This window comes from Thamnophis elegans, chromosome 5, assembly GCF_009769535.1.
Source record: "Thamnophis elegans isolate rThaEle1 chromosome 5, rThaEle1.pri, whole genome shotgun sequence".
NCBI classification, from domain to species: Eukaryota; Metazoa; Chordata; class Lepidosauria; order Squamata; family Colubridae; genus Thamnophis; species Thamnophis elegans.
Window position 1 is genome coordinate 47,443,653 of NC_045545.1, and position 16,562 is coordinate 47,460,214.

Consider the following 16,562-nt stretch of genomic DNA (forward strand, 5'->3'; position numbering starts at 1 on the left):
AAAGAAAGAGGCAGAGGGACCTCACATGTACTTTTTCAGTCATAATTTTTAATACAAAATGAAGTTAACTAAACTGACAAGTAGAAGTAAATTCTAAATAGTTGCATGATTATCCAGAAGTCCGATATCAATAACAGTAACAAATAAAAGACAAAATTTAGCCAATCACTATACATAGACCAACATAAATGGAGGAACATATCGCTGACACTTATTTCTAGGTACACTGTTTCTCAACCTTTGCTGGCTGGGGAGTTCTGGGAGTTAAAGTCCACCCTTCTTCAACTGGCCAAGGTTGAGAAATATCGCTCTAGGATAACAATGGTTGTGCCCCCTGAAATTCTCAAGGACTAAAATGAATGTGTTAAATCAATGGATCACAGCCTATAGTCTGAGAAGATTATGCATATTGTCTTCGTTGAAAATTCCAAAACAAAAGTGGTTAAACCCCTTGTTTAAAATATAAATTTTAGTAAAGAATTTTTCATACAATAAAAGGTAAATCCAAAAAAAGAGAGAAATTACAAGAGACAAAAGAAAGACAGAAAGAGAAACAAAGGTGAAGAAATAAAAGACTTCTGATCTTTTCAACAGTTATTTACAAATTTATTATCCCTCTTCCCACCTGAATGGTACACTACCGTGTTTCCCCGAAAATAAGATAGGGTCTTATTTTCTTTTTACCCATAAAATATGGCTTGGGCCTTATTATCAGGACATGTCGTAATTTCGGGGAAACATGGTATTTGCATAGATAGATATATACTTTCATTGTTCATATAGTAATCAATAATGTATAGACTAAATTCAGTGACTCTAGTACAACCATTTCAAAGTTCAGCAGTTAATATTCTTGAAGTAACATCCTTATCCTGATTGACACTAAAGTTGGCCTATACATGTCTTTGGCCTTCTTAAATCCCACCTGCCCCTTTCCCTTTACAAAGATTCAATCTGTAACTGAAGCAGTGATAAGGATTTACAATAAATGACTTAATGTTGTATAGCCCATCATATAAATGCAATAGGTTAAGTGATATCAGTGAGAATGAAGGCTAGTCAACGGTTTTTAAAAAAACAACTCAAAAGTAAATCAGCATAGAATTTATATATTTATGAAATGAATATTTCAAATTTCTTCATAAAATCATATTCATAATTTAAGTATTACACCTCTTTAACAATCTAGTTAGTTAATTCTTAATTCATTTAAACTTAAATACTAATTCAAGTCTGAAACTTTGCAGGTTTTCCCCTTTCCACTGTTATGTTTGTAAAAACTAAGCATCTTCCTGTCAAATAAAAGCGAGAAAAATAAGAAAACCTCTCTCTGAGGAAAATGCTACTCTTACACAAAATCCCCATGCACCTATTTGTTTATAAATGGCCAAACTTCACCCCCTTAAAAGGAACTACTAGATCTGCAATTTTGATGTTAAACAACAATCAAGTAATAACTGTGTTGATTTCCAATGAAGACTGGAGTCATAATACCTCATATTTCCTAAATTAGGATCAACACCTGAAACCAAATTGAATCCCGTATCCCTGAAACAGACCAAGCAGAATTGGATTGCTTCTAAATGTCTAAATCAAATATTTTGATCAGTTTAATATCCCTTTATATTCCTCGCACATAGATCATGTAAACCACAGATACTAAAACTGCATGCATATGTCATTGCCCTTTTGAAATCCCACCTGTTCCTCTTCCTTTACAAATTAGCATAGATGTTCAATTTTATAAACTATTGGTTTCCTGATTCAATGAGGGCAACAATTGTGAAGATGTCATTCCACAATGATTTAATAGTTAAACCATCAGCTCAATGTATGTCCTTCACTTAATGGCCAATAGTTTTTTCAAGAAAGCAAAATATAAACCCCTAAGTTTATAGTTATATCTAAGGAATACTGATAGTTCAAATATAGTATCCAAATACTTCAGGAGAACATCATCAACTAAGGCAATATGTTTTCCTGTTGTAAAAATGCCTTCTCATAGAAGAGGTATTTTTACTACATACAGGTAGTACTACTTTTACAGCCATTGGTTTAGTGATTGTTCAAAGCTACAATGGCACCGGAAAAAGTAACTTATAGCAGTTTCTCACACAAGTGTTGCAAGCATCCCCATGGTCGCATGATCCAAATTTGGGTGCTTGACAATTGGCATGTATTAATGACAGTTGCACTGTCCAGGGCTCATGTGATCACAATCTGTAACCTATCCAGCTGACTTCTGACAAGCAAAATCAATGGGGGAAGCAAAATTTGTTTAACAACTGCAGTGACTTGCTGAAAAATAATGGTTAAAAAAAAGGTTGTAAAATGGATTAGAAGTACTAGAAAGAACATACTTTTTCGTGAGCCGTGGGTCCAGTGGAGGATGCTGAGCTCCATAAACAGGTTGAATACTATAAAAGAGACAAAACACACAACCAATATTAGATGTATCTTCTGCCTTTCCTTCAAGAGTTCAAGGCAACCTCAAGTTTCCTCTATATAACAATGTTTCTATGAGACAGAATGGGCTGACAAATTGTGTCTGTCCCAAAATAATCCAGTGAACTTTGATGGCTGAAGGTGAATCTGAATTTGGATCTTCTTCACATTAATGCAACATAGAGCACTGGCTTTGAAAATAACTATACAATACTTCAATAACCACAGAAACAACTTCAGCATCCTCAAAGTTTCATAATAATTCAGAGTTGAAGGGTAGTTCTTTTAAGAGGAGGACAGATATTCCTTTTGAACTGCTATGGTAATATGAGATTAAGAGCGAGGTTGTGAAAAGTTAGGAATTAAATGCAGAATAAGTCTTCAACTCCAGACATAGTATTAGAGTGACTGGATTTAGTGCTCTATAGCAACTAATTCGTGAATCTTGCCTTTTGGCATTAGAACTATTACAGAAATAGTTTAAATAATTTTTTTTAATCACTTAGTAAACCAGACCATTATGGCTTATTCAATAAACCAACCCCACACAACATAAAAAACCTAGCATATAAAAGAAAAATGGTGACCTAATTTGATAATTAAGCAATCAGAAAGGGATTCTATTTAACTGGACACCAAATGCCTCTCCAAGGGGAAAGAGAGCCTGATCTTAACTGCTTTTTAAGTTAAAAGAATTGGGGTCTGTTGTATATTGGGAGGGGGGGATTGTTCCAGAGAACATAGGCAGTCATAAAAAAAGGGATGCAAATCCTGTGAGATGGGAAAGTTTAAAAGTAGGAACTTGGTGGGTTCCTACCGGTTCGACTGAAACCAGCAGTGGTTTAGTGGCCTGGGTCACTGGAACCGGCAGCGATCCAGGCCTGCCATGCCCCCGAATTGGTTCTCCTATGGCGGTGCCATCTTGACTTTTGGTTCTGTTCATGCGCAGAACAATTTTCATTGCACAAATTTAATTTTTTTCATTTTTTAAAGTTTTGTGCACGCACAAACCTATTTATGTGAAAATGCACATACGCGCGAACCGGCAGTAATGCCGGCAGCAACCCACCCCTGACTTTGAACATCCTCTCTCTATGGGGGAACTATCTTGAGAGAAGACAGTTCTACAAGTAACTCAGCATCTTGAATCACAACCAGGAGGCTAATATGAGCAAGTACTTATGGAATAGTGGTGTTATATGGGTGAAATGAATTGCACCCATAACTACCTGTGCTGCTGCAATTGAAACTTGTAGATGATCTTCAAGAGCACTCTATATGCTGCAGTAGTCTAACTGGGAGGTAACTAAAGTGTGAGTGAGCATGAACAAGGGCTCCCAGTCCCGGAATGAATGCAATTGATGCACAAGACATACTGGACTACAGCTGCTACCTGCTCTTAGGGCAAGAGTTTGAGTAGAAAGGCCTCCAGGGTCCACATCAAGTCAGAACGGAGCAGTGCCAACCCAGTTTAGAATGAAAGATGGAAACAACTAGATCCAGAATCCATGGCAGCATTCAGGCATAACCTATGTTTCCTATCCAGATCTCCAACAGTTTCCAGAGATTTTTGACAGTTTCACTTGGATAGATAGGGCCAGAGATATACAATTGAGATCATAAGTGTAAGTCCCCCACAGGTTTATTTTATTTTATCTAAAGCGTAACACACTGAAACAGCGCAGTATAATGACAAAACTATGCAGAATTTTAAGGACCAATTCAGTAAACATTTTTAGTAAAGTTATCCAGCTACAAAGAAAAGCAGTAACAGAATTGACAATCTATTGTAAACACCTCTCTTTTACTTCATGTCAAGAAGTCATGTGGAAGTGATTGCCCACTTTAATAAGCAACTCTTTGCTAGTTTCTACGATATTTTGGCCCAAATCAAAATATCTCTTTTAGCAGATTTAACAGAAGCCACCTGACAGAGCTTTATGTATGCCAAGTCATTTTTTCCCCTGCTTAGTCTGGAACTAGCTGCCTGAAAGGGAACAAATCATATGCTCATTTTTTCTAGCCCATGCATGGCATGTATACAAAATTGCAAACTATGTTTATTATAAACAATTTATGCACATTCACATTACACAGCTCTAGGAGGAGTAAGATAGCCATGTTTGGAAATCCTGTATAAACCGACCATTATCTGATAAAAATGATCAAACTTCAGGGTGTCATAAAATAAGGGGAAACTTTGCACTCCCTTCTGCTGATGTGAGATATCACAGCATTGATAATATTGCAAAGTATTCACATAAAAAATGGAAGAAGTTTATATTTACTGCTTGGCTCAGGTTCAAATTGGCTCATTTGCCTTCCTCAAACCAGTTTAGCAAGGTTGAGTCAACTTTATTGTTTAAAACAACTATAGGTGAAAGCTGTTTCACAGAAAGACAGAACTATATGCAAGCAGGATGTGGCATTATGATAAGACATCCAAAATCAAAAAGCTGCTAGTGCACTTACAAAAATATTGTTTCTTTCTTTTCAAACACACGTATTATACAACATTTGTCTGCAATGTTTCTAAACTTCTGAATTGTCCAAGTATCTTCATAGCCAGAGAAGCTAGAATAATAAAGATAGAAACAAGAGCTACCTACTTAGGAAGAATTTAAAGCTAGCAAAGCATTCTAGACACCTTACAGCAGTAGTCAGATGGTCAAGATGAAGTTAGAGGACCAGTCTATGAACTATACAGCTTTTGCCTTAAATCGCTATCCAGTAAGACTGCTTCTTAGTTTCCCTACATTTTTCTCAGTGGCATATTTATTTCTGATTTTGTCAATTAATTATTTCTTAATTCCTGTAAGATTGCAAAAGTTTTCTCACATTTAATTAGTAAAAGAGAGCAATCTAATCAAATCTCACAATCCAAATGATATAATTAAGGAGAAAATATTGAAATATTGGAAAATATTCCACTGCTGATGCTCAAGTTCCTTTACGCCCAAAGTAGTAAAAGAGGAAGTTAAGAAAAAGATGCTGAAGAATATGATCTTATATGAGAAAAGCTCTAAAAGTTTGTGCATGCATGAATTTTAACAGGAGCCGAAACTTTGCTAGAAAGACATTGGTTTAAAGAAGATAAAAGAAACCTACAGTATATTTGTTCAGCATTTCTTACACATAGGGATTATGGGAGGAGAAAGAGATGTAGGGGGACAAAAATCCCTCTTAAGTCTTAACTCCTTGTTGTTGTTGTTAGTTGCAAAATCGTGTGCAATCTATTGTGTCCAACCCATCGCAACCCCATGGACAACATTCCTCCAGGCCTTCCTGTACCATCTTCTGGAGTCCATTTAAGCTCATGCCTACTGCTTCAGTGACTCCATCCAGCCACCTCATTCTCTGCCTTCTCCTTTTGCCCTCAATCTTTCCTAGCATTAGGCTCTTCTCCACTGAGTCCTTCCTTCTCATTAGGTGGCCAAAGTATTTGAGTTTCATCTTCAGGATCTGGCCTTCTAAAGAGCAGTCAGGGTTGATCTCCTCTTAACTCCTTATGATTCAAATATTAGAGCTTCCCACTTAAATTTATGGGTGAGGTGTTACAACAGGAGCTGGTTGTATCTTTAAAAATGGAATAACTCTCTAAGAAAACTGAAAATTCGAGTCTTCTGCTCCAGCCTTGTGTTATGGAAGTTCTCTGGGGGACTTTCTGGACTGATGATAGGGAAAAGTTTTGTAATTATTGTTCTACAGCCGGCCTAACACATTCGTTCGGTTTAAATACGATTGATTAATTAGGTTTTTTTTTATTTCAACTTTAACTGGAACTCTCAGTAAAAAGCATTGGCCTAGTAAGCGTTACACAGAGATGCAAACCGATCAGAGCCTGCACACCAATGAAGATACGGGCTGCTTTTCACTTTCTCGGGGAAAGCGGCACGATCTGCACCTGCCTAAAACGCTACCTCGACTGACTCCCTAACCACCACCAACGCGGGCCGCAAGGCAGAAGCGACCAGGGCATCGTCTTCCGGTAGGCGGGTTTGCAACCAGAGAACTGATCAAATTAGTTGCTCCACCACTTTTGATTAAAAGACCGAGAGCGTCACATCTCCGAGTGGCAAAAGGGGGGTCGGGATTGTGGGATGCTGCCGACGAAGAGAGGAAGCACCACGACTGGAAAGATCCAACTCCTGCCCTCGACGCCAGGGAAGGGGGAATCCCCTGCTTCAACTCACCTCCGGGATTCTCCCACTTTCCTCTTCCCCTCCTCCTCCTCCATCCACAGAAGCGACCGACCGAAGCAGCTATTCGCTTCAGTCGGCAGAGAGGCTCGACCCTTCCACCGCACTTCCGAGAAATGAAGGGCGAGAAAAACTAGGAGCCAAGCCGGCTTCGCTAAGTCAACCTCTGTTCCCCGGGGAACAAACGGATCGGTCGGCATCGATGCCCGGACTAAGCCTCCTTTACTCACCTGCCCGGTAGCTTCGCGCTCCGTTTCCAGAACTGCTTGTTGCTTTCCGCGGCCATGCCTCGGACAGAGGCCGAGGCCCTCGCTGGCCCGGTAGCGAGAGGAGACAACCCGGAGCGATAGGGCCCGAATCCTCCGGCCGAGACCGTTTCACCTCCTCCTTCCCGGGGTCCCTTTGCCAGTCCCCATAGCCGCCATCTTGGATTCGGGCGGGTAGAATGCACCCATTGGCTGTTGGACGGAAATCCCCAAAGCTTGACCAATCCTGAGTGCCATCTGTGGAGCCACGTGAAGCACGAAGGGAAGAAGAAAAACCCAAACCGGAGGAATCAGAAACCTGCCCAGAGAATGAGAGGCGGGACAAGAGATCACAAGCGATAAGGGGGCGGAGGGTGCATGGAAGGGGTCGGGGGAGGGGGAGTCACATGCGCTCCAGGGAAGGGGAAGCGGGAAAGGCAGTTTAACTGTCAAAACCAGGCGCGGGAAGAGAAGAGTTGGGTATAAAACAGGTCCACCGAAAGTCGCTCCAAGAAGGTATCGATTTGAGTATTCAGGAAGTGCTTGATGTTTTTTAAAAGAAAAAATTAAAAAGCTAACATCCTCAGAAGTATTGCAACTTCTTAGTATAAACTATAACTCAAAAATTTCTGGTAATCTCCCATTCAAATATTAACAAGGCCTGAATCTGCTTAACTTTTTCAAGAGCAGTCATCGAAAATGGAAGCCAGCATTTATTAGAGTATCCATATTTGCATGGAGAGTTAGTCAGAATCTGCTTGATGTCTTAGCCCTATTTTCCCGTGACCAGCAGTTTGCAAGAATGGATCAGTTGCTGAAAACTCTTTCACTGAAATGATAACACAAATAATGTAGCAGTACCCTGTTGATGATTACATCTTTATAAAGATTGAAATTATCACCAATTAGTTTCTTAAGCCAGTTATATCCCTTTAAGAACCATATCTGAAGTGTCTTGTGTTCGCGTTGTATGACATATGATATAGGTAGTCCTCAACATACAACCACATTTGAGCCCAAAAGACAGTTGTTAAGTGAGTTTTGCCCCCTTTTATTTCCTTTCTTGCTACAGTTGTTAAATGAATCATTTGGTCATTAGGCAAATCTGGCTTCCCCGATTAACTTTGTCTATGGAGATTCTTAATCATCCAGGTCATGGTTATTCCAAAGGTGCTTATCCAAAAGACAAGTGGACTTTCTTGGTTTTTTCTTGAAACCGTTTCACTTTCTAAAGAGCTGAACTTTCACTTTCTAAAGAACAAGCTTGGATGAGAAACAAAATGTTGTCAAAGAAAAAAACAAGAAAGTCCATTTGCCTTTTGGAAAAGTAACTTTGGAACACCTATTGACTTTCCTTGGAAATCAGCTGGAAAGGTTACAAACAGTGCAACTATTATAAGTACATGCTAGTTGCCAAGCATCTGAATTTTGATCATCTAACAATAGGGATGCTGCAAGTGGGAACAGATGGTCATAAGTCACTTTCTCAGTGCCATTGTAACTTTGAATGGTCACTAAACAAATGATTATAAGTCAAGGGCCACCTGAATAGGGGAAGACTTTTTGCTTAAATGTAATCAGACTTTTGAATATATATGGTTAATTTTGCTATAGTTGCATATTTCCCAAGTTTGGAATTGACTTGATCCAAGTCCCTTAGGAGTTAAAGATTTCTTCTCAAGAACATAATTTTTGACCAGCAAGCTAATGCTAAAATTTGCAATAATGGTACTAAGTGTATAAAATAACCCATGTGATAAATGAATCTAAGTCCAAGTCTCATAAGTTATGGCTACCATTATGTATTCAATATACTGAGTGACTGAGGGTATGCATTTGTCTCCCAATGTTGCAGAGATAGACCCTTATCAGTATAAAGGACATGGAGAATATATTTTCATTATCCACTATTCACTACCATCTAATAAGTACATACCGGTTTATATAATTTTAATATAAAAGTCAAAAATATTAAATATTATTACAAAGGCAGATTAATATAATAATTCCTATATTAATTAAAAAGTTATTCCTATAACTTTTTCCTAGATCATAACAATCTTAGGATATCACAAAAATGTTTTCAACAAAGTATTCCCACTTTATTATAATAACCCAATGATTTACTCATTCCTTTTCTATACAAATTCCAAAGGTAATAAATTGTAAATACTACTTTTTGTTCAATAGTCTAAGATCTATTAACATTTTTATACAGTTGTAATACATTTTCCCATTGTTTACTGAAAATGGGGATCTCTAATTCCTGGGTCAATCCAGTCTTTAAAATCTGTACATCATACTGATTTATTGATCGGAAATATAAAAACTAGAGAAGGAGAGAAAACATCAAAATGCATCAAGAGAAAGGTGAGAGAAAGCATCAAAATCTAGGCAAAATGGGCAGCATATACATTTAATAAATAAAAACATTTTCCAGAAATAATATTTTAAAAGGATATAATCGTGATAGGAGATACATTTAATCTTTTATATTTTCAACCCTAAAGAGAGCCCAGGAAGGAGAATATATGATAAGTTAAACCATCTGAAATTTGGAATAAGTCAAAGGTTATGGTACATGATGGTACAGTATTCAGATAGTCTTCAACTTACGACTGCTTGTTCAGTGACCATTAAAAGTCACTATAGTGCTGCACAGAGGGGAGTTATGATCAGTTTGCAGAGTTGTGGCCATTGCAGCATCCCTAGGGTCATGTATTGGTGATCTGAATGCTTGGGTGCCCTGCTTGCAGTTATGACAACTCAGTGAGCTATGGTCACATCACTGCCATTTGTGACCCTATCAGTTTCCCAAAAGCAAAGTCGCCCTCACCATCTTTCTCCCAAAGAGGCTGCTAAGGAGCATGAGATTCCAGAGATCTTGCGCTCTCCAACACCCACCCACAGCCTTGCCAGCCTGCTTAAGCATATGAAAAAAAGAGTTTTAAATTCAATCTAGGGGGCCATATACCACACCTGGAGTTATTTTATAAAACCTTTGAAAAATCAAAAATTTATTTAGCATACATATTATGTCTGAATTTTATCAAAAAGGTTTTTCCATATCAAGTGATAGAACTACAGTTTTGTACTGTCTTTATTCAAATCAATTAGATCCACTACAAGCAGCATATTATCCATACTATCTTTTTTCAATAAACTCTGGTTTTGGGTTGTTTGGTTTGAAGTTTTGACAGGGAAGAGCACTGAGGTTACTCAAATAAGTCTTTTGGGGTATAGAGCAGTGTATGAATCCAAATATGTAAATAAAATGTTTCTTAATTTGTTGTGTAAGCTGTAAGTATACAGACAGTCCTTGCTTAGCAGCCACTTGTCCTGTGACTGTTCAAAGTTACAACGGTGCTGAAGAAGGAGACTTAAAACCAGTTCTTGAAATTGTGGCCATCATTATGTCCCTGCAATCAGATGATTGTAATTTGGGCACTTGGCAACTGGCATGCAATTATGAGGTTGCAGCATCCTGAGGGACTCAGAGATGGTATTCAGCAGGTTCTGACCAGTTCTGGAGAACTGGTAGCGGAAATGTTGAGTAGTTCCAAGAACCAGTAAATACCACCTCTGACTGGCCCCGCCCCTATCTATTCTCTGCCTCTGGAGTCCCCTGATCAGGAGGAAATGGAGATTTTGCAGTAACCTTCCCTAGCCACACCCACCAAGCCACGCCCATAGAACCAGTAGTAAAAAAATTTGAATCCCACCATTGTTGTGGGTCACATGATTGCTATTTGGGACATTCATTGCTGGCTTCAGATAAGCTAGCGCAGAGTGTGGTGGCGCAGGCAGTCCTTAGGACCGCTATTGTGGCTTATGTCACACCACTGTTCCACAAGCTGCACTGGTTGCCAATTTCCCTTGGATGCAATTCAAAGTATTGATAATAACTTATAAAGCCCTTCATGGCATGGGGCCAGGTTACTTGAGGAACCAGCGGACTGGCCCGCTCCATCTGTGCTGGCAGAGAGGGCATACTGTGGATCCCTTCAGTCAAGAAATTTCGACAGGTGGGGTCCAGAAGAGCCTTCTTGATTGTGGCTCCTACCCTTTGGAACATCTTACCCCTGAGGTAAAATTGGCTCCCAGTCTCCTGACTTTCCATAAGAGCCTTAACACCTGCTTCTACCAAATGGCTTGGGATCCCAATGGGAGAGTTTCATACTGAAGGTGGTTGACTAATTAAAAGCTAATCTCTCCCCCCTCCTTGTGTATCCAGCTCCCTCTTTCTCTATCTTGTGTTAATGATTTTACTTTAGTTGCTCTGTCATTTTACATCCAATGTTTTTAAATGTTTATTATGTGATAAACAGCAGAGTAAATTAACAACAACAACAACAATAATAATGGTGAATGGAAGGTGGCGCAGTGGTTAAATGCAGCACTGCAGGCTACTGCTGGATCGGCAGGTCAGCGGTTCAAATCTCACCGGCTCAGGGTTGACTCAGCCTTCCATCCTTCCGAGGTGGGTAAAATGAGGACCCAGATTGTTGGGGGCAATATGCTGACTCTCTGTAAACCGCTTAGAGAGACCTGAAAGGCCTATGAAGCGGTATATAAGTCTACTGCTATTGCTACTGCTATAATAGCTGGCAAGAGGTTGCAAGTTTTGGTCACATGGTACCACATTTAATGAGTGTGTGCCAGAACTGATCACATGTTTTTTCACTTTATAACTTTTCTCTTCCTTTACAGAAAGGATGTAAAGATGGTGTTCTGGTTTTATAATCCAGCAGTTAAGTAATCCAAAAAAGGAAATGCCTAGGACCTGACAAATAATGATTTTCTGATAACAGAATCAGACTTACCATGGTGAGAAAAAAATAATTTTAATTTTGCAAGAAATTAATGAAAGCAGCTATACATAAGTCAGTAAAAATTCTGGAATGCAAGGAGAGCAATGGACATCTGAATAAGAATAATCTTAGAGTGATTATTTTTAATCATTATTATCACAATTATATCACCGCGGCCAGTTGTTTTGCCGGATTTGGCATTGATTACTAGTCGGACCCTACCCAGGGGCCTAGGACGTCGTAACGTATTTTCATAATATGCGTGCGGATCCAAGCTGTGCGGCTTTTTGCATTTGACTGATGGTGATTTTGTCAATTTTTAACTGTTCTAAATGTAATTCCAGTGCTTTTGGAATAGCATCCAGTGTGCTGATTACCACTGGAATTACCAATGATGGTTTGTGCCATAATCGTTGAATTTTGATTTTTAAATCCTGGTATTTCGCGATTTTTTCATGTTCCTTCTCGTCAACCCTGCTGTCACCTGGTATTGCGATGTTTATGATTGTAACCTTATTTTTCTCAACCAGTATGATGTCTGGTGTATTATGCACCAGTATTTTGTCCGTTTGTATACGAAAATCCCATAAGATCTTGACCATATGATTTTCGGTGACTTTTTCAGGCTTATGTTCCCACCAGTTTGTTGTTGTTTTAATATTATAATCTTTGCACAAATTCCAATGGATCATTTGTGCTACTGAATTGTGCTGCAATTTATAATCAGTCTGCGTGATTTTTTTACAGCAGTTACATCAACTTCTTTGCAAAGTCTGCATTTGGCATCATCAGAGGATTTTTCAATTTTGGCCTTAATGGCATTAGCTTGTTCTTGCGCAGCCAGGATTAGTGACTCTGTTTCTTTCTTTAATGTACCTGTTGTTAACCATAACCAAGTTTGTTCACTGTCCACTTTATCTTTTATTTTTCCCAGAAATTGGCTATATAATGCTTTGTTCTGCCAACTCCATTCTTGATTTTTTCACATCTTTTCTGTTTTGTCTGTTGGACCTTTAGTAGATTTTTGTTCTTTACTTCGATTAATAAATGTCCTTGACTTTCTTTTAAATCAGTGATGGGCAACCTTTTTGGCGTGGTGTGTCAAAAATCGGCAAAAAATCGAGCATAACTCGCGTTGTGTGTCACTTCGACAAAAACATAATTTTGCGCAATTTATAGTTTAAACTACAAAAATGTATAATTGCAATATATAAGTGTATTTAATAAACCAAAAACAAATTATTTAACATACCTGCTTAGTAACTTCTTTGTTCATCAGTCAATTTCGTATGTTGCCCTTGATATTATTGAACTTGTTTGGGGTGCCGTGAACCAGGGCTGTGGAGTTGGCTGCTTCCAGCTCCACGTCCTCATCAACATGCCGCTCCAGCCCGCCCCAAGAGAACTCAGATATTCTCTTAATAATTGCATCTTTATTCTGCATATCGTGAAATAGAACTGGCGCACATCTTAGGAGAGTTTCTTTAATAAATTCTCCCTCATTAAGCGCTTTTGCATGCTGAGCTATGGAGTGAGCAATGCTCAAACTTGCAGAGTTTAAATTTGTAGAGCCTTTCATAAATTTAAGGATGGAGTTACCCTTAAACTATTGGCACCCCAATAGTTGCTGCTAATGGCGCTCACAGTTCCCGTTGGCACTCCGCTGTTCCCTGCTGTGGTGCGGTCGTAACCGACAGTCCCAGGAGTAGACTCTCTGTGCCGGCCTGACTGGAGAGAGGCGCGCACTGTTCCCGCGCTCCTCTCCTGCGGGTCCTCCCTCGCCGCGCTGATGACGTGTGTGCGCACGGCACGCACGCCTTACCAGCAGCCCCTGCGCTCAGAAAGGGGCGGCGGCGATACAGTAAGTGAGTGTGGGCGGGGGAGATCAAAGCCCCCCCCCCGTTCCTCCAGCACAGATTCTTTCATCCTCGGCGGCCGTGCAGGAGCCGAGGATGAATCGCATGAAATCCTGTGCGTGTCACCCCAAATGGCTACGCGTGTCAGCACTGACACGCGTGTCATAGGTTCGCCATCACTGTTTTAAATAATCAGCCAATGCATGTTTTTCTTCTTCAACTATTTGCTTCACTTGTAATAATACTCTGCCACCTGATTTTTGGGGCAGGTATAGTTTATCAGTGTCTCCACGTGGATGTAAACTGTAGTGCATTGTCATTAGTTTCCTGGTTTTTCGGTCCAAAATGTCCAAATCAACTTGTGTCCAGTTAACTATACCAGCTGTGTATCTTATAACTGGTATTGCCCAGGTATTCATGGCCTTGATTGTATTTCCACCATTCAATTTAGATTTCAAAACTTTCCTAACTGTTGGTGTACTCTCTTCTGACAATAGTTTTTACTTCTCCATGCTTGATGTTATCCAACTGCAGAATGCCTAAGTATTTGTCGTTGCATTTAATTAGTTGCATTTAATTAGTTGGCCATTGGGCATTTCAATTCCCTCACATGCAGTGATTTTGCCCCTTTTTATGGATACAGTGGCGCATTTTTCCATGCCAAACTGCATTGAAATATTGGTGCTGAATACTCAGACTGTTGTTGTTGTTATTTTGAAAGAATTTTTTTATTTTTGGTTAGACAGACAAACACAACACACAAAAAATAATAAAAGAAATCATATTTTGTTATATATTGTAAAAGTGTGTCTGTTCTGGTCCCGGCGCGCAACCTTGCCAGAGGCCATTGCGCTTTAAAATTCACGCTTTAGGATTGGTGTCTCTTAGATCAATTTATTAACAGGAATTCTTAGTAGCAAACATACAGTTCAATATTAAGATACTTCTGACCTTGATCTGTCCATTGTGCGATGTGAGAAAACTATGCTTTTCCATTCCTCTGATGAAGCGGAGGTGAGGATACATGCATTTAGCCCATTGTTCTTAATTAACAAAGAAAACTCTTCAAGGAGCATCCGGTAATAAATCACTTTTCCTGGGCAGAGTACCTCGCTGCCCAATCGGGGAACACAAATCTGGTCACATGTTATGGGGCTACATTTCCCACAAGGCAGTTCTGCCTACATTTCCCATAAGGTAAGTTACATTTCCCATGAGGTAGTTTCTTAAAGGAGACAGTTCTTAATTCTTATACTAGCTATATACTGTTGAGTCAGCACAGTGTCGATTGGTTACAAATAACTTTCGTTATTACTTTCATTACTTATAATTCATATCACATTGTATATTTTAAATCAAAAATCTTTATATATCTTACTATCAACATCCCGCAATTCTCATTTGGCTATAATTGTTTTAACATCCTTTTGCGTAAAATAATCCATAATTGAAAAACACAACCACATAATGACATTTCATTAATTATTTCTAATATCATCCAATAACATTACATCTTTATAACATATTCTAAGTAAGAATTCACAGGTCTGCAAAAAAAAATTTTCGAGAGCTGTTTTGGTTATTCCACGTAATCTTTATGTTTTTTGGTGCGCTGAATCTGAAAATGACCTCCATTTTGTCATAGGACATCATGTTTCCTGACAATTTAGATAACTATGTTAAATAAGGCAATACCTCAAAATAAATGGAAATGGACTTATACAATTAAAGTTTTATTACAATATTTTCATGAAAATCCTTTTTTGAACTGAAATGAGCTCACCTACACACACTAAACTCGATTCTTCTTCCTTGTGAGGCTCCTCTTGGTGCATTTACGCTTGTGAGTAGCATCTGGAATGTCTCTCTGAAGCATCCAACAGTAGTCTGCCATCATTGTAATGCTCCATTTTCCCTGGTATCTCCTTTCCATCTCTTTAATGCCTTGGTGGAATTGTTCACCTTGTTCCTCACTCACAGCTCCCAAATTTTCAGGAAAGTAGTCAAGGTGGGACTGGAGGAAATGCACTTTAAATCTCATCAGGCAACCTAAAGCTTGAAATGCTTTCAGCATTCTTCTGACGATCTTTTTGTAGTGAGGATCTTTGTTATTGCCTAAAAATTTCTGTACGACTTCTTTAAATGCAATCCACCCTTCTTTTTGAGGATCCGTCATGGTATTGACAAACTCTTGATCAACTATAAGCTTTCTAATGTCTGGGCCGACGAACACACCTTCCTTCAATTTTGCCTCCAACAGGCATGGAAACTTGGTGACCAAGTATTTGAAGCATTCTCCATCTCTTGGAAGTGATTTTATGAATTGCTTCATCAATCCCAATTTTATGTGGAGAGGTGGTAGAAGAACTTTATGGGAAGGTACCAAAGTTTCTCGGAGGACATTTTTTTCACCGACTGTTAGCACCCTCAGCTGCCAACTCTTCTTGGTCCAGTGATTTTGTCAGTCTCGATTGTCCCATAGACACAGAAAACAAGGGTATTTGGTATACCCAGCTTGTTGCCCGAGCAGCATGCACAAGACCTTCAAGTCCCCACACACTTGCCAACCATGGTCTTCATGTTTAAGTCTACAAAGAACCAATTCCAAGTTCTCATAGGTTTCCTTCAAGTGTACGGAATTGTGGGAATAAATGCAGAGACCTGCTCCCACAGGATGTCCCATAGTGTACACGAAACAATGAAAGCGCATGGGAATGTGGAAAACAGGATAAATGAATCCTAAAAATAACTGGCCATAGCCAGCTCTGGCCCTAAGTGATAACATTGTATGCTAATGGGTGTAATAAAAATAAAAGGGAGTTTCGGAATCTGTTCTGAGCTCTCATCCCGAGACATCTTGCCTGCGTGTCTTATTCCTCGAGAGACCACCACATGGAATGACCTACAGAAATGGAAGTGTAAAAACCGTTGTGGAGTAAAACTGCTTTGAAACTTCTTTTTGAAGAATCTATAAAAAGACGCCATTGCTCTGAATCATATTAGATT

General features: G+C 39.1%; 2 protein-coding genes across 4 annotated transcripts in view; one reads left to right on the forward strand and one right to left on the reverse strand.

The window, feature by feature from the left end:
• Nucleotides 1–7,186, reverse strand: part of TBC1D22B (TBC1 domain family member 22B) — a 62,343-nt gene extending 55,157 nt beyond the window's left edge. Inside the window, exons 1-2 of one of the 2 annotated variants that reach the window (XM_032218394.1) lie at nucleotides 6,875–7,186; nucleotides 2,361–2,417 (exon numbers count right to left, since the gene is read on the reverse strand). In XM_032218394.1, the coding sequence (XP_032074285.1) occupies nucleotides 2,361–2,417; nucleotides 6,875–6,930 (113 nt within the window). In that variant the 5' untranslated portion in view covers nucleotides 6,931–7,186. The remainder of the gene's footprint in view (nucleotides 1–2,360; nucleotides 2,418–6,874) is intronic. The other variant, XM_032218395.1, reaches the window with a different exon arrangement.
• Nucleotides 7,187–7,280: 94 nt separating this feature from the next.
• TMEM217 (transmembrane protein 217) overlaps nucleotides 7,281–16,562 on the forward strand; it is a 16,879-nt gene continuing 7,597 nt past the window's right edge. The window contains exons 1-2 of one of the 2 annotated variants that reach the window (XR_004255490.1): nucleotides 7,281–7,405; nucleotides 11,600–11,716. Coding sequence is in view for 1 of the 2 variants with exons in the window: in XM_032218396.1 (XP_032074287.1) it covers nucleotides 11,714–11,716 (3 nt within the window). In the remaining variant the exon portion in view is untranslated. The remainder of the gene's footprint in view (nucleotides 7,406–11,599; nucleotides 11,717–16,562) is intronic. The other variant, XM_032218396.1, reaches the window with a different exon arrangement.